Raw genomic sequence first — 25,967 nt, forward strand, 5'->3', positions numbered from 1 at the left:
AGAATCGGTTTTATAAAAATTACGGGATTATACTATATGTTGGCAAATCGAACTCCAATAAAAAATATACAAAAAAATAAATAAAATAAAATCCAGACTCAAAAAAAAAACCTTGCTGTTCTGGGCAGGTAAAGAAAAAAAAATAAAAAGTAAAAATAAAAAATATTACAGGATACCTACCTTCTTTGCCACTTTTTACTGCTCTGATCCGGGCTGAAAACCAATTTCTGCAATGACACCTCTGGCCATCAGAGGGAAGCATAGCAGCCCAAAAACTGGTGGCGGGGGTGGAGGCCTGGGGGTGGGGGCTTCCCTTTTCATAACTGAAGGAAACATTCTCTTTCAAAAGAGAACAAGACCAATTATATTTTAGGAAATAACAAGCCTAGCTCCTCCTTTCAGAAAAGCAAGCCTGTATTGTTCATATTTTTTAAGTGAGACCGAAGACCAGAGATATACCCAAGATCACAGATGGGATAAGTGGTCAGCAGAAACACTTAAATTAGGATCACACTTTGTTTCATATTAGATATAATTATTTAAGATAATTAATTACCTTTTAAGATGCAATGTCAAGGCAAATATTATTTTAGGGCATTCACAATATTTTTAAAGTAAAATTAATGGAATTAAATTTAAAGCCTGATAGTGTGATTGATTCTATCTGCATGCTGAAATGGTTTCAAAATGTCATTTCTTTCTTAAAAACAATCAAGCAGCTGAAGAGTATCATATCTCTTTGTTTCCCTGTCATCGGAAAAAATTACAGGGCATGTCATACCTACACTCCAGTAAGACGGAAGTTCATGGCCGCCTGAAATCCACCAACTGTGTGGTGGACAGTAGGATGGTGGTGAAGATCACTGACTTTGGCTGCAATTCCATTTTGCCTCCAAAAAAAGGTCTGTAATTAAATGAAATTTTTTGTGGTTTCCCACTTTTAAAAAAAGAAAAATTCTTACTAGCCCATGAAAAGTAGTCAGGGAGTGGTGATGCTGATCAGAAAATAAACACCAGGAGCCACCAGAGGAAACAGCTGGCTCATTCGCCAGCACTTCACCCTTGTCAGTTTTCAACAAATACTTCTTGAAGGGAACAAACCTCCTCTGTGGCTTTCTATCATCTGTGTATTTTTTTTTATATCAGTGAGGAAATTGTGAAGAACTTTCTGGCTGTGGAAGCAGAACTGGGTAAAAAAGACAAGGTTAGAGTCATACGAGACCTTATAAATCATCTGCTTCAACCCTCTTCCTTTATAGAAGACAGAACTGAGGCTCTGAGAGGCTAAGAGATTTGCCTAGAAAGATAGGATACAAGGCAGAAGACCTATTTCCAAACTCTCATTCATTTATCTGTGATAATAAGAAATTATAATGATAAGAGGAAAAAACCCTCTTATTAGTAAAATATATTCTGGGTAGTGATAAGAATGAAAAAGTAACACAAAGAAGAGTGATTTGCAATGTATAAAGGGCTTTTCAGGTTGAATGTTTATCCATTTTTCATTATAACTGAGGGTCAAAGAGCCTCAGAAATCTAGCACTCATATATAATGCCTCAAAATACCATCTAGATCCAAAACTAAGTTCCATTTCTAATTCTACTTTGTAATCCTTCAGTTTTCCCATAGTAAAAGAAAAATCATGGGGCGCCTGGGTGGATCGGTTTGGTTCAGCATCCAACTCTTGATTTTAGCTCAGGTCTTGATCTCAGGGGGGGCAGTTTCAGCTCCCTGTTGGGCTCCACAATGGGCATGGAGCCCACTTAAATAAGTAAAAATGAATTTAAATAAAACAAATAAATAAAAGACACATGATAATTCTGCCCCTACTTCTTCAGTCACATCAAGCATAAAATGACTTTGGACTCAATCCAATAAGTGCTTGATGAGTATCTGCTACATGTCAAGCATAGTTCCTCATGTGATGAAACAAATATCTTTCATTAGTTGATTCACCACGACACAAAATTAGATGAATTGTCAATCAAATGCTATCCTCTTGAACATCACTCAGTTATATATACCCATCTGTGCTGCTGGTTACCCAAAATTTTAGCATGCATAGATCTACTTACCTTTTCTACTACCCCAAACCATTAGGATCAATCATATATGAATCACAAGTCACATAAATTACTAAGACATGAATTCAAAAAGGTAATGAACATTTAGATGGCAAACCAAACAAGGAAAACGTGCCTCAGCATAAGCATACTGCTGTATCTCACAACATGAATCTATAGATTTTTTTTTTCATTGAAACTGCTAAAGACAGAAATCTCAGAAAGTTTAGAAGGAGCTAGGTGACACTAGAAAATTTACATGAAAAAAAAAGAAAATTTACATGAGATGAAGGAAAATTATTTGTATGCCCTTATGGCTACTAAATAAGATACATGATAGGGTTCAAAACCCAAGTGCCTGTACGAACCAAACAGAGCACAGGAGCACTTCACTTTGTGTGAAGTGGACTACACAGAAAGCATTAGTGAGTAGCAGGCACAGAGCAAAACTGTGAGCAAATTGTATGCATTACTTTTTAAAGAATAGTGTAGGAACCCAAGAAAACACATCTGTGAGCAATAGCAGATTTAGAGGATGCCAGTATGTTCCACCTGCAAAATATCAGTGATTGACTCTATTTAAATGTGTTTAAACATATATACATATACATTAAATGTAATATATTTTACATCGCATAAAATACATACCTGTATTTTATAATAAAAAATATAAATGTATACATAATACATAAAATATGTAATAAAATATACTTATATTTTAATATATTGATATATAAAATTTGTATGTAATCCATACATTTTTTATTTATGAAAATTTTTGTAGATTTATGCAATATGTCCCCAAAGCTATTAAACCCTCAGCCTTTTTTATTCTACTACACTCATTCTACAAATATTTCCTGAGCACTTTCCATACACCAGGTGCTATTCTAGGTAGGCTCGAGGGTTTTCAGCACTATGAAAGTTTTAGGGAAGATGTTGCCAAGTGACCTCACCCAAATCCTGGCATTACATAGTCAGCTTAAAAAGCAAGTGTGTATTCTCCCCCTGTCACCAGCATTCGCATAAACTCCTCAAAAGCTTGGGACATACAAATTCAAGGCCACTCATATTCAGGGTGCATGGTATAGAGCCTTAAAGAACAAAAGCAGGTTGGAGACCTATGGGCCACTCATCTCCCTCGACTTTGCAATCCCAATGCTGAATGCGCAGACCTGTGGACAGCCCCAGAGCACCTCCGCCAAGCCAACATCTCCCAGAAAGGAGATGTTTACAGCTACGGGATCATTGCCCAGGAGATCATCCTGCGGAGAGAAACCTTCTACACATTGAGCTGTCGGGACCAGAATGGTAAGAGTTGGACTCATTCATCCACCCTCTCATCTCTGTGATCCCAGCTCAGTCCCCTTGTCAGCAAAAGTATTGGCATGTCTGCACTGCACGTGCCACAGGGATATTGGAGGGGTTGACAGTATCAATGGTATAATGCTCTGAAAACATAACATGCCAGGTATTGTCACTGGCAGCATTATTGTCAGTTAAAGATTCTTCCCTTACAATACACCTCCCCTTCCCTTCTGATTCTAATATAAGGTGTGTGTCTGTTTAACACTTGAACTAGACCAGCACTGTAGTGGGACATTTATGTTGTAGTTCTTACTGAGAGAAGATCTGTAGTTTTTGTCACATGTCCTCTAAGGGGGGGGAAATGCTTCCTTCCATTCATCCAATCCTTGCTTACTGAGCAATTATTATGTCCCAGGTCTCAGCTCTCTGGAGTTGAGGGTGGGTGTCTAAGGGATGTAGGGAGTGTGGGCTAGGGTCTTCAAGGAAGCATACCAAAGGTAGTGGTATCCGAGTTACGTTTTAAAGGCTCAGTAACCTTAACTTAAGCTAACCTCCCAGGTGTAAGTGGGTATAAGACCCCTTCACCTAGTGGCACATTCATCCTGTTGAGTGCTGGCCTCGGCTCTGCAACATTTTCACTGGGCGCCCATCCAGGGAGGGTGAACCAATTCAGGGCCTGGCTGCCACTGAAATATCTTCCTGCTGCATCCTTTCTTGTAATTTGAATTATTCTCATTCCATCAGAGAAGATATTCAGAGTGGAGAATGCGAACGGAGTAAAACCCTTCCGCCCAGATCTATTCCTAGAAACGGCAGAGGAAAAAGAACTGGAAGTGAGTGCATCTCCCTACATGAGTTTCTGTGTTGCTGTAACAAATTACCAGCAATTTGGTGGATTTAAAACAACAGAAATTTATTGCCTTACAGTTCTGGAGGCCAGAAATCTGAAATAAGTTGTCAGCACGGTCACAATTCCTCCAGAAGCTCTAAGGGAGAATCCATTCCTTGCTTCTTCCAGGGGCTTCTGGTGGCTACTGACATTCCTTGGCTTGTGACTACAACACTCTGCCTCCATCTCTGCCTCCATGCTTACATTCTTGTTTCCTCTTCGGTCTAATCCCGCTCCACCTCACCACTGTATAAGGATTCATGTGACTGTGTTGGGACTACCAAGATACTCCACAATAATGTTTCTATTTTAAGGTCCTTTACTTTTTCACATCTGCAAAAAACCATTAGTCCAAATAAGGTAACATTCATAGGCTCCAGACGCCAGAACGTGGACATTTTCTTTGGGTGCCATTATCAGCCTGCCACACTCCCTGTGTCCTTTTCCACCTCACCCAACATAAGAAAGAGCTGGCTCCTGAAGTATATATCACATTCTCAATATTTAGGTCCTAAAAGATCAAGGTGTCCATGTGATACATTTATTAGACTTATAAATAGTATCTACTGATTTAAAAATGAATGTGTCAGCATCTAGAAACAATACAGAAATGTATAGGACACATTCAAAGACCCCCAGTGGATGCCTGACACCATGGATTATACAGAGCCCTATATATACTAGATTTTCTTTCCTGTAATTACATACCTATGATAAAGTTTAATTTATAAATTAGGCACAGCAAGAGACTGACAACAATAACTAATAATAAATTAGAACAATTGTAACAATATACTATAATAGAAGGCATGTGATTGTGGTCTCTCTGTCTCTCAAAAATATCCTTTAATACTGTCTTCACCCTTCTTGTGTTGACATGAGAGGATAAAATGCCCCTGTGGTGAAACAAAGCTAAGTGAATGACACCCCACGCATTGTGGGGTGTTGTTAGGTTACTATTGACCCCTGTAGGTCAGAAAGAGGATCGTCTGATTCTGAACCGTGGTTGACTCAGACAAGAAGGGACTATTGGAAATCAGAATCTCCTGGGGAGGGGACTGGGCATAAGAAACCGGAAACCTCCTCAGGTGATTCCACTGGTAGCGGTGGTTGGAAATCCTTGTGGGAGAGTCTCCCCTTAGAGTTACTGTCTCATACCCACTGACCCCAATGATTTATTGTCCTCTGCAACAGAAACCCTGCAAACTTCCATAAAGCATTTTGTCTCTCTTAGCAAGCCAGTCTTGTCCAAATCACTATCACATTTTTCACTAATTTAGGACATGTGTCTGTTTAACACCTGAACTAGAGCACTCTAGTGGGACAACATGCATTTTGTAGTTCTTACTGAAAGAAGATCTATAGTTTTGTCACGTGTCCTCTCAGGAGGGAAATGCTTCCTTCCATTCATTCTGTTAAAAGGATGTGGCAAGGTGGTGCAGGTGGCAGGGCAGAGACAGACTGAGGGGGAACCCAGCAATCTCATCCTCATCGTCGGAGTTGAGTTGTTTTCAAAATATTCCCTGCCTCGAATATAAATAATAGTGAAAGGGAATATAGGGGAAGGGAGAAGAAATGTGTGGGAAATATCAGAAAGGGAGACAGAACATAAAGACTCCTAACTCTGGGAAACGAACAAGGGGTGGTGGAAGGGGAGGAGGGCGGGGGGTGGGGGTGAGTGGGTGACGGGCACTGAGGGGGACACTTGACGGGATGAGCACTGGGTGTTATTCTGTATGTTGGTAAATTGAACACCAATAAAAATTATTTTATTAAAAAAAATATTCCCTGCCTCAACTATTCCCATGGAGGGAAGACAGTAAGATTGGATACTGCCCCTTTCGCTAATCCACCCCTTCTTTCTTTCAGGTCTATCTACTCGTAAAAAACTGCTGGGAGGAAGATCCGGAGAAGAGACCAGATTTCAAGAAAATTGAGTCTACACTGGCCAAGATATTTGGGTATTGCTGAAACTTTTACTTTTCCTCACTAATTACAGATTTTTCTAATAATATTTGAAATTCAATGGTACTTCAGAATGGAATGCCTGTTCTAATGAAAAACTCCCAGACTGCAACATCTGTCTCGAAAAAATTACAAGGAGATAGAGCCCAACAGATTATTTTCTCAGGGAATAATCACTTGAAAACTTAAATACTCAAAGACAACACTTGCCTGATTAAAAAATAAATTCTGATTTATCATAAATATGTCTGTTGAAAATATAGTTCCCTGGGGCAACTGAGTCACTCAGTCGGTTAAGTGCCAGCCTTCAACCTCAGGTCATGATCCCAGGTTTTGGGATAGAACCCCACTTCCCCATCTGGCTCCCTGCTCAATGGGGAGTCTGTTCTCCTTCCCCCTCTGCCTCTTCCCACACTTGTACACTCATGCGCTCGCTCTCTCATAAATAAAATCTTTATATATATATATATATATATAAAGATTATATATATTTATATATAAAATATATATAAAACTATAAAACTATATATATATGAACTATATATATATATATATATATGTATAGTTCCCTGACCCTTCTGCAGATAACTAGGATTTAGAAGTCTAGCATGAGTCCTATGAATCTGCAAAGCTACTGGATAATTCTTACAATCAAGAAGTTTTTAAAATCTTAAATTTAGCAACTTTGGCCCTAGATACTTAAGACTTGTGCCATGAATCAGATTATAATTCAGTGTCCAAAAAAAGCCACACACACACACACACACACACACATAAAAAAAAAAGCAAAACAAGCAAAACAAAAAAGCACACAATTACCCAGTAAGGTTGAACTGTATATTTTCCATGTTTCAGTTACATACAGTGCAGTAAGAAAAATAACCGTGAACTAAGAGTTAAGAGATCCAATCTCAAAACCAAGATCTAGCAATAGCTTGCTGTGGGACATTGGGCAAAATGCTTACCCTAACTGGATGTCAATTTTCTTTTTAGTAAAACTGGATTTAAATGGGATGATTTCTGCAATTCCTTCCGGCTCTAATTTTCCATAGTTCTCATTAAGTCAAAGATTCAGATACTTAATGAGCCTAAAAGCCCAGGGCTGAGATGAGGTCAAGTGAAATCACGAAAGTGTGGTCATTGATTGGTACATCTAATCTGTCATTTGTGTGAAAGGAGCAGAAAATAATAAACGATGTAATTCTTGCCCATTTTTCATTCCTTCACAGACCTTTTACTAAGATCAGATGAAACTGTATGTGTGACAGATGAAAATGTAAACTCATGAAGATAAACTGGGCCTCCGATACTTAGCCTTTTATAGGGTGGTTCTCAAACTTGCCTGCACTGAGATCACCTGGGGGTCAGCGGGGGAGATGTTGAAAAGACCAGTGCCAGAATCCTGCCCCAGAGTCTGATGTAATTGCTCTGGGGTGCAGGCTGGCATCAGGAGTTTTAGTAGCTCCTCGGGTGATTAAAATATGCAGTCAAGGTTGAGAAAACTGTTTTAATTGAATCAATTTATCACAAAAGGAGATAATCTATCTTCATTCCTTACACCTGCTCCCTCACCCAACCAGATTCTATGCTAGTGTCTTCAAGTAAGAACCCCCTGGGGAACTTGTTAAAAAACACTGTTTCATAATCCCAAGTTTAGTGGTTTCTAGTTATTTCGGTCTGCAGTTGGACTCAGAAATGTATCGAATGTTTAACAAACATCCCTCCCCACCCCAGGGCATTATGACAGAGGCCATCTTCTTGAGCTCGGAAGTGGTAATTTATAATTGCTGTTGCAATAATAAATGGTAGGATTTATTCAACCCCTTCAATGGCACCATAGACATTATAATCATTATCTCGATCCTGAACGACCCTACGGGCACTCAGTATACCCCTGACCAAGTTCTGCACCAAGGCTTGCCCTGCCTCTCAGTGTTGCAGAAAGCTGGTATCTTGTCTAAGTCTCCTCGGCCTAACAAATCATCCAGAATTAGGTTTTTTGCTTTAGGAGCTCAGCTCTCTGTTCTAAGGAGATAATAGGAGGCTCAGCTTTGCTTTTCTTCGTCCTTCCCTTCTCCTTGCATTTATCACTGCTAGAGCCTTAAAAAAAAAAAAAGTTTCTCCCTCTATTGTAAATTATTAAAATTTCAGGAAACAGGAATAAGCAAACAAGAAAGAAAAGACATCACCTCTTTGTTAGATGACTATCAGTTTTCAAAAATTAAAAATAATTTCTGCCATTGCACCAACTTTTTTATTTAACAATATAGAGGTAGGGTCTTTCTGTATATTTAACTATTCTAATTTGAATTTAATGATACATTAATTTTCCATTGCATCATAATATTTTAATTATGTTTCGTTACACATTTGGGTTATTTTTTAATGGTTGCTATTACAAAGAATGCTGTGACCTTTTTTGTAGTTACTTTTCAGCACATTCATGTTGCTTCCTTTAGATAGATCTAGAAGCAATGCTGGTGGACTGATCAGTGTGTGTACTTTTCACATTTCTGACACATTTTGCCAGGTCATAGCATATGTTTTTCCTCCTTACCTCCATTGATTAACATTGTTCTAACATTTTGTTTTCTTTTAAAAAAAATCTTATTTATTTGTATTGGATTTTTCCTGAGGTTATGTTTTTTAATGTGTGTTGGTCGTTTTTATTATTTTCTCCTTTTTTAAAAATGTTTTTCTTTAATTAACAGTTGCATATTTTCCACTGTTTTACTGGATGTTTATGTTTTAAAAAACAAAACAAAACATGTAACCATTCTTTATCTATTGCCACCTACAGCCTATTTCATGACCAAAAAAGTGAAAGTTATATGGATACCTTGATCCGACGTCTACAGCTGTATTCTCGAAATCTGGAACACCTGGTGGAGGAAAGGACCCAGCTGTATAAGGCAGAAAGGGACAGAGCCGACAGACTTAATTTTATGTTGCTTCCAAGGTAAGGCAGTTCCTCCTGCTGGGTGGTTTCACACAATTCCACAGCTGTGCCTTGTTCCTTCTAGCTGAGAGCATCAGCATTTTTGTCCAGTATTGTTTTTTTTTTCCTTTGTATCTATAGAGGATTATTCCCTTTTGCACATTCTTCAACAGATTATTGAGTTAAAAAAGTACCTTGCTAAGGCTTAGTCTGGTTTGTACTTTAAATATCTAGAGAAAAAAAGGTTATTTTCAAGTGGCTGTGTCGTGCCCTCAGAGGAGCACAGGGAATAGAGTTAGAGTGACCAGGTTTCTGACACCTCTTTGCCTGCCACTTTTACTAAGTCTGTGATCTTAGGCGAATCACTGTCTCTCCTTAATCTCAAAATGGAGATTAAAGTTTTCCTATAGAATCTATGAGCAACAACGCACTTGCAGGCACTAAATGCTCATTCCTTTCCTTTCTCTTTCTACCTCAAAGTAGAAGCCAAATTACAAGAAGTAGGAGCAGTTGTTAGTGGAGGAGGTGGGGACCACATATCAGATGCCTCATCACAGAGGCATCTATGGGCTGACCTCTGTTTTGTGAAATAGTATCACAACCATGACATAAGAGAAAAGAAGTAAGGTTGAAATCTTCAAACAGTGTAAAGTTTTCTGAGTGTTGGTACTCAGAAAATAACTAAGCAATGTTAAGAGAACCAAGAAATGAAAATGTGAAGAGTTAGAAACCTGCCACAAGTGAGCAGTCAGGTTCTCCTGTCATTAAAGTGGAATAAGGTGTTCTATGAGATGAAGGCTAAGCTAGGTAGTCTAGCCTTGAGTAAAATCATAGAAGCTGAGGTCAGCTAGGCCTGACAAAAAAACATAGTTCCACCACCAACTTGCACAAGTTACCTACATGATCCAAGCCTCAGTTTCTCATCTACCTCAGACACCAGCCCTAAGAATTTCCTGAAATAATGCTTAGGATATGTAGTACTCAGCACAGAGTCTGCTATATCCATGGTTATTATTATTATACATAGTAGCTATGACATTAATGTATAACTTGTGTTCATTGTTTTATTTTGAACCCATGCTTTATTTACAATATGAGCTCTACATTAATAAGGAATGATTTGAGACCGGGTGAGCGGTCTTCTAAATAGAAAGGCAGTTTCTTTTTGACAAACCTGAGTGAAGAGGTAGGAGTGACACACATGCTCTGTTCAGTCACCCATGCCTGAAGGGAGCCTCCAGCAGAATCTGTGTGTCCTCAGAGTGCTGAGGAACAGCCCGGGAATGGTATCCTGGAAATAGGCTGGAGCCCTTAATATTCCCATCAGAGATGGCAATTTCACTCAGAGCTTCATAAATGCTAGTTATATGATGCATAATACTTTGCCTGGCCTTTAATGTTGACAAAAACAACATCCAGATAATCTGACTGCCTTCTCCGGGTGTCATCATCAGTGGTTTTAACCAATAATCTTGCTCAAACAATTCAAAACAGCTCATAAGTTCCTCAGATTTTTCTTACCCTTGGTGTAATGTGCCACTTCGACACTAGATGGTAGATGTCTTGTGTGTTTTAATTACTGAGTCTTATTGACAAACTATTCTGTTGGTTTCAGGTGTGCAACATGGTGATTTGATGATTCTAAACATTACTCAGTGTTCACCACAATAAGTTTAGTTACCATCTGTCACAATACAATGTTATTACAACAGTATATATGCTGTTGCTCTACTTTTCATCTCCATGGGTAGATGTTTTTATTGTATTGCCAAAGGTTATATAACACAATACACCATGCCTCCGGTTCAACTCACTTTGATAATTCATGTAAAAAGTATTTATATTTTTAAAGGAAAACTAAACCATACACCAACAGTAACTACAAGAATCAAAAGGAATATTTATGGCAAAATTGCAAATAAACTAAGACTGCAATGTAGGAACCAGATATTAAACATTTATTTAAACAGTGCCCCTTGGGCTTTGAAACATTAATGTTGAAGTTTTTTCTCCTTGTGGGAAGCCTTTCCAAAACATCTACTGTGTTTGCTAATCTATCTATGTCAGCAACAACCTGTTACCAAAGCTTGCCATGTGAAGTCACAGCTCTTCATTTATCTACCAACATTAATTTCACTCTCTGGGTAATGCATTAGTTTCTAAGCTCATATGACTTTTAGACATAAGCAGTAATAGGAACAGTAAAGATGGTAAAATATCCAATTTTATCATTACATTTATGTATCCTTCTAAAAATTTGCACCCTTATACTGGACAGGTCAAGAACCACCATCCCAGAAGTGCCCCCTGAGAATCCAACCAGCCACATCAAAGGGGTGTTTCTCAAAGGTCCCAGGCTTTGTTATTGCACCAATTGAAAAGACTTACCTCAATGCTTTGAAGGTTGTATGTCCTTGTGGTTGACGAACTGTTTTCTGGGAGAATGGCAGACATTCCTTCTCTGATACAAATAGCATACCTCCAGATCTTCCTCATCTTCATGAATATCCAAGGTCTGGGTTGTGGAGGAGATACCATGCAATAAAAAGACCAAAAGGTGGGATGTTGCTGAGTACTGGCTCTTCCCTTAGTGGCAGTGGGACCTTGTGAAAGTCATACTTTCTTTTTAAGCCTCAGTGTTCTCAATGATCTCTAAGGCACCCTCCCAGTGGCCATGTTCTGATTCTAGTGGTTCATACTTAGGTTCTTTACAGAAGGATTCCAAGAGCAGACAGGGAGCATCTAGCCCCATGTTGGTCCCACCTATTTTCTCAGTGAAAAAACGACTTGGCACATCAAGGAAGTATGGTGTGAATTCCTTCTTGTGGTTCTCTCTAATTCTAAGTTTGATGTACTACTCCTTCTGTCTCTGCAACAAAGATACTATAAGTTGCTTTTATTTGACTTCTGCAGTTTTACCATAATTTTAACTTGTTTACATGGTGACTAATTTTGCTTTTTAAAGGACCCACGTCTGGTTCAAGAATATATCAAATAAATCCCTGTTCAGAATTTTTCAAAGTTGATTTTTAAGTGCATTGTTCCTTTATATTGATATCCAACAATACCATGTAAAATATGCTTAGGAGGCAAAACTGTTGGCTCTGATGAAAAAAGTCAGATCTGACAGCTGTAGTAATTCAAGCTCTTGCATTAATGACACACTCTCCTCAGGATGAGGAGCTATATCTGGATGTAGAGCTATATCTAGAAGGAGTTGACTATCAATAGAGTGGTAAAATGTGGGCAAGTGTATATATATACAAAGGGGTTATGTAGGCACTAGAATTATATGTACATGTGTGTTGGGGTTAATAATCATGTACTAAGTTAATGCTAAATCTGCATATATTCCTATGAGTTCAAATGCATGGATCATATGTGTATGTATGTAATATATTCCTATGGTCAGTATGTGCAACCAATCTTTGCTTCCTAGTCACCCCATTCAGTGGAAATCCCAAATTCTAGAATTTCTTGTGGGTAGTTACTACTATCTTAAAGATGTATGCAAGATAAGAAAAATAATTACTAAGTTGAAGACATTTTTTTCCCCTTTCTCATCTAGGCTAGTGGTAAAGTCTCTGAAGGAGAAAGGCATTGTAGAGCCTGAATTATATGAGGAAGTTACAATCTACTTCAGTGACATTGTAGGTTTCACCACCATCTGCAAATACAGCACCCCCATGGAAGTGGTGGACATGCTCAATGACATCTATAAGAGTTTTGACCACATTCTTGATCACCATGATGTGTACAAGGTAACCACTTCACCTAACAGGCTGAAATGATTGTACAGCCCCTGGTCAGCAGAGCCAAAGTTGGTTGGTTCCTATTATTACTCAGATCTTGACCTTTCTAATTTAAGATTTAATGAATTTGTGGTTGAAACTGAGCTCAACCTGGGAAAATGAAGGGAAGTAAAAGAATAACAAGGCTCAGAAATCAAAATTGCCCATGTGACTTTTGAGAAGCAGTACGAAAGAAACAACATAAAGTTCATCAGGAATGAATTCTGGATACTAAATTTATAGAAAATGGCATAATCTCAAATCATTGAAATTGAAAAAAAAAAAAAAAAGGACAGTGTGTAGACTGATTGCAAAGGAAGCAGAGAAGACACCAGAGTTATAAGAAGTAGAATAGTGATCTATTGCTGAAATAGTGAGCACAATTCAAAGAAGATTAAAGAAGAACAGGGAAAACATGCTGTAACTTCAGAACTAGGTCTGTGACCTGACTAGAGTGCTGACCAGTTTTGGGCTAATAATGTCTGGGTCAAAAAAAATAATAATAATAATGTCTGGGTCAGAAAAGTAAAGGAGAATTGAATTCCCACGTTTTCATGTTGGAAAAGCTGCAGAGCCTATGAAGCAAGTGACTTAGAATTAGAGCCCTTCGTTTGAATCCCAACTGGTCCTACCTGTGTGACCTCATTTAATATATTTAACTTTGTCAAGTTTCAGTTTGCCTATCTGTAAAATGGGAAGATAACAGCACCTAACTCGGTGAGTTATTATGAAGGCTATTTAGATAAATAATATGCCTGAAATACAGTTTGCTCAAATAAAGTTTAGAGGTCACTCATGTAACAGTCTGTCATAATGGTTATTACCCACAGAGAAGATGTTCCTTTTAGGTTTGTCCTAGCCCCATCTTCACTCTGTGTAGGTCAGAAAGCCATATGAACAATAGTTCTTGTTGGATAGGAAATGGCTAATGCATTTTAGAGATGGTTGGCAAAGAAAAGTTAACTATTCAACAAATGTGAACTATATGATTATGAACATAAAATTAAAAGAGATGTCATTTATCAAAGAATAATGTTTATGGGATACTGTTTTTTTTTTTTAAGATTTTATTTATTCATGGGAGACACAGAGAGAGGCAGAGACATAGGCAGAGGGAGAAGCAGGCTCCCTGCAGGGAGCCCAATGAGGGACTCAATCCCAGGACCGGGATCACACCCTGAACCAAAGGCAGATGCTCAACCACTGAGCCACCCAGGTGCCCCATGTTTATGGGATACTGTTGACACACATTTACTTGTTACAAGAAAAGTGTTTGGAATCACTACGCTATAAGAATGTGAATTACATCTTGGAGGAGCCTACAATTATTTTTTGTCAAATAGGATATAATATTAAAAAATGTTAAGTGCTAAAGGTGACTTTTCTGGTAATTACAGGTGTTCCTAAAATTATATACAATCATTCAGACTATGTAAATATTACAGAATTGTTATGACATCTAGATGATTTCTATGATTATGAAGTACTTTCATATGGTCAAAATCTTTCATAGCTGTTTTATCATTCATTTAACTAGATATAAAACCATGAAGAAATTAGCATAGACCTGGTCTTGAGCTAGTCCCAGAAAAAGTATGGGGCTATGCTCACACTGAGTTCTCAAAAGCTTTTGTTTTGATATGCAGTCAACTATTTGTTTTTAATTTCCTCTGCCTTTGAAGGGGTAGGACCACTAATAAGCAACTATTTCCACAGGTGGAAACCATTGGCGATGCCTACATGGTGGCCAGTGGTTTACCCAAGAGGAATGGCAACAGGCATGCAATAGACATTGCCAAGATGGCCTTGGACATCCTTAGTTTCATGGGGACGTTTGAGCTGGAGCATCTTCCTGGTCTCCCAATATGGATTCGCATTGGAGTTCACTCTGGTATGGAGTTAAGCACTGTAGTATATGGGAACCATATGAACCTCTATGCACCAACTAAATCAGAAAGGATAAAGGGTCTTTGGATGTGATCAATTTTCCCATAAAGTTTATTCTTGAATCTGTCTGTCAAATATCCTGACATAATTAGACCCAATCCCAAACCCTTATAAGGTCCCATTACATATACTGACATAATTGGACCCTCCTTTGAGAATTCTAGGGAACAACAGCTTTTATAGTACCTTTGACTCCTGGAATGATAAACACTAACCATGGACTAAAATGACAGCCTCCAGACTTCCTCCTGTTTTTTTTTTTTAAAGATTTTTATTTATTCATTAGAGACACACACAGAGAGAGAGAGAGAGGCAGAGACACAGGCAGAGGGAGAAGCAGGCTCCATGCAGGGAACCCGATGCTTCGATCCCAGGTCTCCAGGATCACATCCTGGGCCAAAGGCAGGCGCTAAAATGCTGAGCCACCCTCAGCGGTTTAAATCCCCATATTTACCATTTCATTTATTTCCCTCCCATTCCTTCCCTCTGCCCCATTGTCAACTTATGTAGATGCTTTTCCACCACATTAGTATAGCATCTTTCATGGATTGGATTATCCACAGGGGGAAAAAATAGCTGTTAATATTACTATAATGAAAGGGCATTTATGTCCTCCCCACCCCCCTCTGTGGTACAGAAAGTACATGGATCACTTCAAAGACCATGAAAGATACTCAGTCTAGAATGAAGAGATTTGAAAAGGTGAACTACAAATGTTATGGAAAAATTAAATTGGAGAGGAACTCAGAAGTCATCTGGATTAATCCTTTATAGGGAACAACTTATTTTTATACATTCCAAGACAAGTAATAATATAGCTACTTTTAGAATAATCCCAAAATTCCTTGAAAGCTCACTGTTTTTAAAATATGTATCATTATTAGACAATCTTTCCTTGTGTTAAATTAAATTACATCTCTCTATACTTTTTCGTCATTGCTCTTTCTTCTGCCCTCCAAGGCTCACAGAAGACTCAAAACATAGAAAATCCAAGATCACTCCAGGCTTTGTGCAAGGACCAGACAACTGCACTTGCAAGTCATCCTATATCCACAATTCCTAGCAGAAAGGCTGACAGTAAACATTTATTGATTTAGTAATAACCCAGGGTAGTTGCAAAAGTAACAATAAATAGAAGTTAAAAATTCCTGCCACATTCATTCTTCTCCAATCACATCCATAGCCATAGATCATAGATGTTTTCATATACACATGAGGGGACTTCTCGGGCATTTCCTTAGCCAGCAATAGCATGCTCTCCCTTTTCTGGCCCATCACAGATTGCCAGACCTGGAGGGAGAGACAGCAGCATGGCTGGATGAGCCAAGTCAGGGAAGACAGAGTTCTGGGTCCTGGTCCCATCTTTTCCTCCTGTGGCCAACTCAAGCCTGAACTGACTGCCAGGGCCCCACGTGTCACCACATTGGGCTGAAATGAGAATAGATTATAAGGAACACATATCTGGGGGGCTTGGCCCTCTAAAATTAAGAGGTTGCAGTTAAATACTGATAGTTGAAAACAAGACTAGATATCTGCAGGATTTTTCTGCTAACCAGACCTTCCCAGCTTCACTCCAGTTTTGAAGAGTCACCTGTCATTAGAGATAGCAGACCACAGGCACAGATCAGAGATCTTCTGACTCAGTGGCTACTACTACTGCTCCTTCCCTTCTGTAGATTACTTCTGCTTTTGTTTGGTGTTTCTTGTTGTTGTTGCTGTTGTTTGGCTATTTGTGTTGTTTTGCATTGAACCTAGCAAAGAAGGGCTCAGCACTCAAAGGAAGATCCAGTATTTTGATTTTTTCCCCCAATGTTCATAATCACACAGAATCTATAGGATAAATCCGCAGCTCAAATAGATCACAACCCAATAAGCCAACTAGAAAATCAATAGTTACCTTTATCCAAGACCAGTTTTGGAATTTCTGAGTTAATCATTAATGTCTACAATCTGTAACTCCTTGTGTTCAGTGATTCCACACAAACACTTGATTTCAACAACCCTTCTTCCCTACCTAATATGGTGCTGTGTCCAGTCTTTGGTTTCTGTGTTCTTGTGAGAATGTCCTTGTGCAACAGGCTTTTCCATCCCACCGCATCCATATGGTATATGAAGTGCCCAGGGATAATTATGCCAAGTCCTCATCTTCTGGGTCTTCCATTATTGTGTCATCAGTCTGAGAAATGCTACTTTGAGTAATTTTTTTTTTTTAAAGACAGAATTTGGTTACTGAGCCTATGAGTGTGCCACGGGCTCCACCAGTTCAGGGTTGTGTGTGTGGTGTGGCACAGTAAGCAAACAGTGGGAGAGTCTTCATCCTTCCTGAGAACCTTCTATTGAAAATACTAAAAAGGATTTCCCACCTTTGCAGGCTGGATCTCTGGATACCTTCTTGTTTTGTGCAAATGTACTTTTCTGTGCTATAGCAAGATACTTTCTAGAAGCTTGTCTTGCTATAACAATGCTTTCCTCCTTGAATACATCCATTTAACAAAAGTCACAGCTCATTTTTCACAGTCAGCCAGTTCTACATAAAATGAAGGATTCAGCACTGTGACTCTGAACAAAGACTTAACTCCATCTTAACTGCACACTGATTTCTGCTGCCTTCACTTCCTGCTTTCTGTGTATTTCAGGTCCCTGTGCTGCAGGAGTTGTGGGGATCAAGATGCCTCGTTATTGCCTATTTGGAGATACTGTCAATACAGCCTCTAGGATGGAATCCACTGGCCTCCGTAAGAAAGGAGATTGCTTTTCTTAGGATAAGATGTCTTCCAGCAGAGAGGAATTGTAAAATAAAATGCACAATAAGGAGCTACAAAGTGCTAGTGAGATGAAGAATGACCTTTCACATTGACTGGACATGAGTCTATGTCAATCCAGTCCTTACTACATTTGCTTTTGTTGTTGCCATTTACTGAGAATCATTGTATTCTTCCTTTTTAGCTCAATAGCAGACTATTTGTTTTGGTTCCTTTGCAATGCATTCAGGCATGCTCTCTCTACCTGGAATAGTCATGAAATTTAGGTTAGATCCTTGCAAGTTAAAGAAAAATTCAGTGGACCAGATATGGAGCTTATACTGGTTCGCTTTCCTATTCTTCTTTTATTTCCTTTTTTCCCCCTCTTTTATTTTCCTGAGAATTGGTTTTAGTAAAGAAAAATATAAGTATTTATTATATGCAGAAGTCTATATTGCATTTGCCTGACAGGCACTATGAACTACATGAACATTGTGGCACTGTGAGCTTTATGAACATTGGTGACAGTGATAGTAACGGAAATCTACATAAGAAAGCAAGCAAGCTTTGGTAGGTCTGGGTGGGGCTTACAAAAACACAGGTGGCGGAGTGGTATTTTGGCAGTCTACTGACAACCTGATACTGGTTTGTACTAGAAAGTCACAGTATAAAGGAAAGGACAGATTTGGATTACAATTATAACAATACATACAATCACTATCTCTATAAGCTGGGGGAAAGTTACTTCATCCTTCTAGGCATCAGAAAGTTGAAGAAATAAATTAAGGATGGGGTACCTATATTGCTAGGAGGTTCTCTGGAAGGAGTTGATGTGATGTATATTAAGCATTTCGTAATCCTCTGATACGTGGCAGGCATACAATATAGGATTGCCATTATTCTTACTATTGTCATTGTGGCACCCACAGTAGGAAAGGTAGTGTTCCAGTGGTGGACCATGAATGGGAATGACTTCACCAACTGTTTGTCAGAAGGATAACAGTATCCCTAAAAGAGTAAAACTAAAGAAAATTGTGACCCTGTAACTATCTCCTGAATCTCCACCTTGCTACCAACACTTAAGCTACTTATTAGAACTTTCATAACAGGGACCCAAAACCAAATTCCAACTGTCAAAATCTAAAACATGGCACAGGGGCCACCACTCTGTGCTGGAGAGAGAATCTATGGAACACAACCCAGGGAGCCCCTTCACTCAGGACCCCAAAAAGCAATGCCAGCCCCTCTTTAATCCCATGTGTAATACTATTTATCTCACTGATTGTGTTTTTAAGTGTCCTTTCACTAAAATATCTCAGCTGTCAAGGTCACCTGTAACAAATTTTCTGAATCAAATGGAAACAAATGCGTTTGCATAATAGACTTCAAAGTGGATGAGATTTTCATTGATCTATTTTGCATTTCCAGCCTTGAGAATTCATGTGAGTGGCTCCACAATAGCCATCCTGAAGAGAACTGAATGCCAGTTCCTGTACGAAGTGAGAGGGGAAACATACCTAAAGGTAAGGGATCCACAGAGAGAGGACCCAGGAAAAGCACTCACTTGTGGGTCACCTTCTTGGAAACTGGACATCATCTCATGGTCAATAATGTCGAGAAGCATAAAGATCAGGAATCCTTTTCTGCACTTCCTGCCACGACCACGCATTATCCCCTGTAGGAGAAGCCACCACCAAAGAATGTGAACTCAGAACCTTTTTAATATTTTTTTTATTTTTTTTTAATTTTTATTTATTTATGATAGTCACACAGAGAGAGAGAGAGAGAGAGGCAGAGACACAGGCAGAGGGAGAAGCAGGCTCCATGCACCGGGAGCCCAACGTGGGATTCGATCCCGGGTCTCCAGGATCGCGCCCTGGGCCAAAGGCAGGCGCTAAACCTCTGCGCCACCCAGGGATCCCCCCTTTTTAATATTTTGAACTAGGACCAGTATGTTATAAAATGCCACCACCATTTCTTACATATACATCCAAGATTTGTCTCCAAGTCCTCCTGCAAAACCAAGAGCTAACATCTGGGACAGGATTTATTTGTTTATTTGAGAAAGAGATGTTTGTTTGTTTGTTTGAAAGAGAGCGCCCAGGGGAGGAGCAGAGGGAGAAGGAAAGAGAGATTCCTTCTCTCTGTAGAGAGTACTGTGGAGCCCAATGCAGGGCTTGATCCCACAACGCTGGGGTCCTGACCTGCGTCAAAACCAAGAGTTCAACACTCAACCAACTGCGCCACCCAGGCACCCCAGGACTTATTTAACTTAAGTCAAAACCCCCATCTTCTCACTCACTTCCTTGCTCTCATTTCAACACATTGTTTCTCCCTAAAACCACCTCTCTAGGGGGTGCTTTATCATTCTGAAGCTCTGGACCTGCGAACAGCCAGCTGTGGCCCTAGACTTCTGACTTAGCACGTCTGGACTCTCCACCAGCCCTGCTGAGAAAAATGCTCTATAGATATTTTTAATGAGGATTCTAAGTGATCAGGATGCACGCCAAAGATGGAGAATGACCAGTCTCTCCCCTCCATGCTAGTCCTCACATTCAGAACAGCTGCCCTCCAGAGTCACCAGATGTCTCCAGTTGGCACTTCGGCTGCTTTTCAAAGGTCATTTCAGTCTTTTCACAACTGGTCTGAAGCCAACTATCTACTATAAGATGATCTGTCTCCAGGAGCCACAGTGCTTCTGGCCTTTACACTGTGACTGCAACTTGGAAAAGCCTCCTTTCATGAAGAAGTGCCCTAATATCACACTCCCTTTTTGAGTGCTCCATAAATACACTTTCTACATGGAGCATCCCCCCGCAAAGTAGAAGTGGTATTTGGATTACTACAGCTCAAACAGAGCCAGCAAACTACCAGTGTCAAAGATGTGTGATTTTTAGGGATGCTTGGGTGGATCTGTTGGTTGAGCATCTGACTCTTGGTTTCAGCTCAGGTCATGATCTCAGGGTTATGGGATTGAGTCGAGTTGGGCTCCACGCTCAGTGTAGTCTGCTTGGGACTCTCTCTCCCTCTCCCTCTGCCTCTCCCTACCATGTGTACTTTCTCTCTCTCTCTCTAATAAATAAACCTTTAAAGATGTGTGATTTTTAAATATATAACCACCCCATCTCCTTTTCAAATACAAGCTTTAGCAAAAACGGGATTTCCAGTAAGTTTCCATTCACTCTATAGCCTCCAGGTGGGCTCAGAAAATGCCATTTCATAAGTGTTTCTTAGGATGTACACGTGTTTATAATTACATGCTGAAGGTGGAGAAACTATGGCAAAAGTTTTGTGGCAAAATTTTGTCGCAAAAAAGGGCTGGAAGAAAAAGTGGGTGATAAAAAACCAGTTGGACTTCTTGGCATAACAGGATTGGACACGGAGTTTCTTCTTTAATTTAAGAGTTCTTATGGTGTTGCCATAGTGACACTTAGAAATGTCTTTTGGGAAAAAAGAGAACTCTACTTTGGAAAAAATAAAAAACATGTCTGGGGAATGAGAGACTTGTTTTTAAAAAGGCACTTGGAAAGAAAGATCTGTCTAGAATGAATGCAAATCACATCAGGAACATGTGCTGTACTGAAAAGTGGGCCCTGATGAGAAACATGGAAGTGAAATATCTCTTGGGAACGCTATCAGCATGATTGGGCTGGAACTGACCTGCTTCACTGGCCTCTACGGCTCATACCTTTCTTATCTTCCTAGGGAAGAGGAACTGAGACTACCTACTGGCTGACGGGAGTGAAGGGCCAGGAGTACAACCTGCCAACCCCGCCTACTGTGTAAGCTGTTCTGTGTGGCGGGATGGACAGGGGAATGGAAGCCTTGGCTCTGTTGGTTGTGCTACCTACAGCCAATTGAATGGTTGGAAGTGCTTCACCAGAGGCAATGACATAATTGAATACAAGGCCATTGACTATACACATGAGAAGTGTAGAAACCTCCCTTCTCTGGCTGCCAGAAACTGGGTGTTCCAGGCACGCTCAGATCGGAGGAGAGGAGACAGCTCACCTCCTGCATGTCTGATTCAGACAAGAGTAGAGCATGCTGGTGGCAAGGAGGCCCCTTACATCTCTAGCCCTGCCAGCAGCTCTCTACTAGGCCACCCAATGGAAACAGGACCTGCACCAGCCCCAGGACTGTGGTTCTGGGTTTTCGCATGGAGTCTATGTTCTCCCAGAGATGAGGAAGGCAAGGTTTCATGTTTAACAAATAGGTTTCAGTTCCCCTAACAGTGACTGAAATGGTACTCAGTTGCACACTTGGTTGTTGCAATCAACTGCATGACTGTTACGGTGGCTTTTGCTATGGTAGAGAGACCCTGTCTTGCAGACTCCTAGATGCTGGACCCAGATCAGTGGCAAGGCTGTAGAGAAGCCAAAACAAGCCAGATCTTCCCCAGGCCACGGGGAGCTTGGCCCTTATTGGAGCACCCGTGTCCATTCCAAACTCTTGAAACAGTCCATCCCTTCTGAGGCCTCCCCAGACAAGATCCACACTCCAGAATGTGTGGGACCAAGTCCTCAGGGTTGTGTTGCAGGAGCCTTGCATTGTCCTGGCTTCTTTTGCCCTCCCTGCCATGGCATGTGTAAACCTAACCATGTTTCCAAATCCAAGCAGCATGTTGTTGTTCCACTTTGAAATTGAAATATAATTTTCCACTTGAAATGGGTCCTGCTTTTCCTTTTTTTATTTTAAGATTTTATTTATTTGCTCATGAGAGACACACAGAAAGAGGCAGAGACATAGGCAGAGGGAGAAGCAGGCTCCCCAAGGGGAGCCCGATACAGGACTCGATCCCAGGATCACGCCCTGAGCCAAAGGCAGACGCTCAACTGCTGAGCCATCCAGGCATCCTGGGTCCTGCTTTTTCTACAAATGCACAGAGCAGGGATGACGGCTCTTATAAGCTCATCAGAAGTGAAGCATGTTCTGTATCCTCTGGACTTCCAGTGTTTAGCACAGAATTAGCATTCAATAAGTATCTGGTAAACTGACTTAATCATCCTAGAGGAATATTCTGTGTGAATCGCTGAGATGTTCATTTTCCCTCCCACTCTCTTTCCAGGGAGAATCAGCAGCGCTTGCAAGCTGAATTTTCTGACATGCTCGCCAACTCTTTACAGAAAAGACAGGCCGCAGGGATAAGAAGCCGAAAACCAACACGGGTGGCCAGCTACAAAAAAGGCACTCTGGAATACCTGCAGCTGAACACAACAGACAACGAGAACCCTCAAGCGAATTAAGCACAGCTGTACTTAGGCAGCGGCCTCGAGGGTCCCGGAGACCTCAAAGCAACAGAAGACTTAGATGCACTCTGCTTCGCCTCGGCTGCCTTGGCTGGAACATAGACTTGCTTCTGTGAATCAGATGTGCACTCTCAGTGCCAAAATTACCTTTTACTCTGGAATCTGATCCATACGGTGGCTCCAGAGACCTTCCACCTGTGAGTGAAAGAAGAGGAATGGATGGACTATCTCTAAGTTGGAGAGATTGTATTCTTATTTTACTTATTTTGTTTTTGTTTGGTTTGGTTTACTGGCTCTTTTTCTTTCTGTCTTCATTAGAGTTTTTAAATTGTCACGTCTACTTTAAACACCTTATCTGTTAAATTATATTTAACTCATAATTTTGCAGAAAACATGCTATATGTTAGGCAGGAATAAAAGTTAAAACTTTATTGGGTCTGGTTACGTGTTTCCACCCACTCCACCCATTTTCCTGAAATGCGCCGGCCACTGTCTAGTGCTTGCACGAAAACAGATGACATTCTCCAGCACTGAGGCCCAGCAAAGCCAGCATTGCTGTTCAGAGCTAAGACCTTCCATGTTCGCTATCACCTGCTACGCACACAGGGATTGTATGTCTAGCCTTCTACCATGGGAGGCAGGGCCTACATCTGTCTCTAGTCTGAGATAAAGGTCACATCTTATTTACCGATTAAAGATGAAGTACTTTAAACTCTGTAAATATCCCCTTTCCGCCATTTGGAGCCCTCTTCTCTGGCCCCCTCCTTATGGCACACCGGCATGACTCATTTGCTTGAAATCTCTGGGGAAATGACAAAGGGCAGCTGGTGTGGAGGAGATTAGAATCAGAAAGACAAGAACAAGTATCTAACATTTCTGTCACTAACCTTCTGAACCAACTGCTTCAACCACATTACTCTTCCCCCCTAACCACCCCCCTCCGCCTCTACCACAAAAACCACTCCAGAGATCAGGAAGCAAGTTATCCATCACCCAGAAAAGTGTAAAATCAAAATAATACAATAAATTCTCTCCTGATTTATCGGTTTAGCCCTTACTGTGCAACAAGAGTCCTTACCTGGAATCTAGAGGTTTGTAATGTATCTACGCCTCAGCATTTCCACCTCAGTGGCTTCACAATTCCAAAGAAATAAGCTTAAAAAGCAATAATTATTTTCATACATGCAAGGTAGCTCAGAAAGTGTGTGACCCATGAATTCTATGTGTGAAAAAAAGTACAAGAGGAAGTACTCTGTAAAAACAAGGAATAAATTCAGGAGGAATACAGGAAATCCTAGAATCAATTTTTTTATACCTTTGATACATACTGTCTTGAAACAAGATCTGAATTTAAAATATTGAAGTGATAATACAACTAAATCAATTAACTATGCATTTTGTCTGTTTAGTACCCGATATCCAGTATCCAAAAAGTAATTAGGGTTTAAATGAGAAAGGCAATTTTACCTTATTCTCTTTTTTTTTTAAATCCCCTAGAAAACAGTGAAAATAACAAATTATAGAGGCAAATACCCAAGATTTTTAACTTCAATTTCAATTAAAGGTGAGTGATTTTTAAATACATAACATATAGATGCATACCTGTTCAAAACTGATATCTGTGACAAAATAAAGGAGAAACCTTGAGCCAGCTCTTACTCCCTCAGACCTCAAGCAGGAAAGAGATTTCTCTAAAGTTAATAAATATCACATCCTAAAGGCTGGTCTGCTGATCTATGGATTAGGTGACCAGATCTAGGGCATGATCAAGCAGGAAATGACCTTGTAAATATTTTTGAAAGCCTCAAAAAAAAAAAAAAAAAAAGAAAAAGAAAAAGAAAGCCTCAGAATAACAGAGAAAATAGAAACTATGTTGACATAAGGTCTTCAACATAATATCCCATTGGAAGGAGATGTCAGAAGTAAAGCAGAGAAAGAAGGGAGAGAAGGCAATAATTTCCAAAGCAATTTTAAAGGGCTCAGCCAGGAGTTACATTAGACACTCAATGGAACCACTCAATGCAGCTCAATAGAAATATGTCAGCCTCATATATATTTCTTAGCTTTTTATTTTGAAAAAATAACAGATTCATAGGAAGTGGCAAAAAAGAGTACAAGAGGGCCTCTGGTTCAGACAAGATGACATAGACTCATTTGTCTCTGATCATCCCCTCTCAGTACAACTGTAAATCCATGATAAAATGGAAGACACAAGCAAAGGAGAACCGAGGAGGATGGGAAGAGGAAAACAGACTAGTTAGGAACCCCAAGACTGATAAAACAACATTGCAATAGGGTGAGAAATTGGAAATAGGAAAGGAAATAGGAAATAAGAAAGAATTGATGTACCCGAATGTAGCACTAAAGAAATTCTGCAAACTAGCCAAAGAGAAAAAGCAGTAAATAAATCAAAACAAAGCTATTAGGAACTGTGGGACAATACCCAGTGGCCTCCAATATGTAAATAGAATCCTAAAGCTAGAACAATGTGGAAGAAACATTTGAAACATCCCTCCACTCAACAAAAGAAGGCAAGCCAGATTCAGCATTTTTCAACTTTTAACCAGTCAACAAAACTGCTTTATAACTTGATCAAAATAAGCTGTCCATACTTGAATGATCTATTTATGGTTTTTTTATTTTATGCTATTAATCTATGCATTTATCCCTCCTCCCATGCCACATAGTCTTGATTATTTTTTTTTTTTTAATTTATGATAGTCACACAGAGAGAGAGAGGCAGAGACACAGGCAGAGGGAGAAGCAGGCTCCATGCACCGGGAGCCCGACGTGGGATTCGATTCCGGGTCTCCAGGGATCGCGCCCTGGGCCAAAGGCAGGCGCCAAACCAATGCGCCACCCAGGGATCCCCCCATAGTCTTGATTATTGTAGCTTAAATCTTAAATCTTAAAATCAAGTGGAATGCTTCATCCCACTTTATCTTTCTTTTGCAAAATTGTTTCAGCTACTATAGTTCTTTTTTTTTTCCTTTCCATATAAATTTCAGAATAAGCTTATATACAACTCTAATAAAATTTGCCAGATTTTTTTATATCACCTGCATCAAACCAATA

General features: G+C 39.8%; 1 protein-coding gene and 1 long non-coding RNA gene across 3 annotated transcripts in view; one reads left to right on the forward strand and one right to left on the reverse strand.

The window, feature by feature from the left end:
- Positions 1–23,323, forward strand: part of GUCY2C (guanylate cyclase 2C) — a 72,472-nt gene extending 49,149 nt beyond the window's left edge. For both annotated transcript variants that reach the window (XM_077870996.1, XM_077870995.1), the window contains exons 17-27: positions 770–902; positions 3,238–3,375; positions 4,117–4,205; positions 6,131–6,222; positions 9,027–9,185; positions 12,733–12,925; positions 14,672–14,846; positions 17,539–17,637; positions 19,072–19,166; positions 21,349–21,425; positions 22,712–23,323. In XM_077870996.1, coding sequence (XP_077727122.1) covers positions 770–902; positions 3,238–3,375; positions 4,117–4,205; positions 6,131–6,222; positions 9,027–9,185; positions 12,733–12,925; positions 14,672–14,846; positions 17,539–17,637; positions 19,072–19,166; positions 21,349–21,425; positions 22,712–22,889 — 1,428 coding nt within the window. In that variant the 3' untranslated portion in view covers positions 22,890–23,323. The remainder of the gene's footprint in view (positions 1–769; positions 903–3,237; positions 3,376–4,116; positions 4,206–6,130; positions 6,223–9,026; positions 9,186–12,732; positions 12,926–14,671; positions 14,847–17,538; positions 17,638–19,071; positions 19,167–21,348; positions 21,426–22,711) is intronic.
- Positions 1–24,689, reverse strand: part of LOC144297187 (uncharacterized) — a 68,272-nt gene extending 43,583 nt beyond the window's left edge. Inside the window, exons 1-6 of the long non-coding RNA XR_013364266.1 lie at positions 23,581–24,689; positions 23,040–23,087; positions 19,208–19,318; positions 11,553–11,679; positions 9,066–9,108; positions 3,958–4,175 (exon numbers count right to left, since the gene is read on the reverse strand). This is a non-coding gene — a long non-coding RNA (uncharacterized LOC144297187). The remainder of the gene's footprint in view (positions 1–3,957; positions 4,176–9,065; positions 9,109–11,552; positions 11,680–19,207; positions 19,319–23,039; positions 23,088–23,580) is intronic.
- Positions 24,690–25,967: the final 1,278 nt, after the last annotated feature.

Source organism: Canis aureus, chromosome 25 (genome assembly GCF_053574225.1).
Source record: "Canis aureus isolate CA01 chromosome 25, VMU_Caureus_v.1.0, whole genome shotgun sequence".
In the NCBI taxonomy this organism is placed as follows: Eukaryota; Metazoa; Chordata; class Mammalia; order Carnivora; family Canidae; genus Canis; species Canis aureus.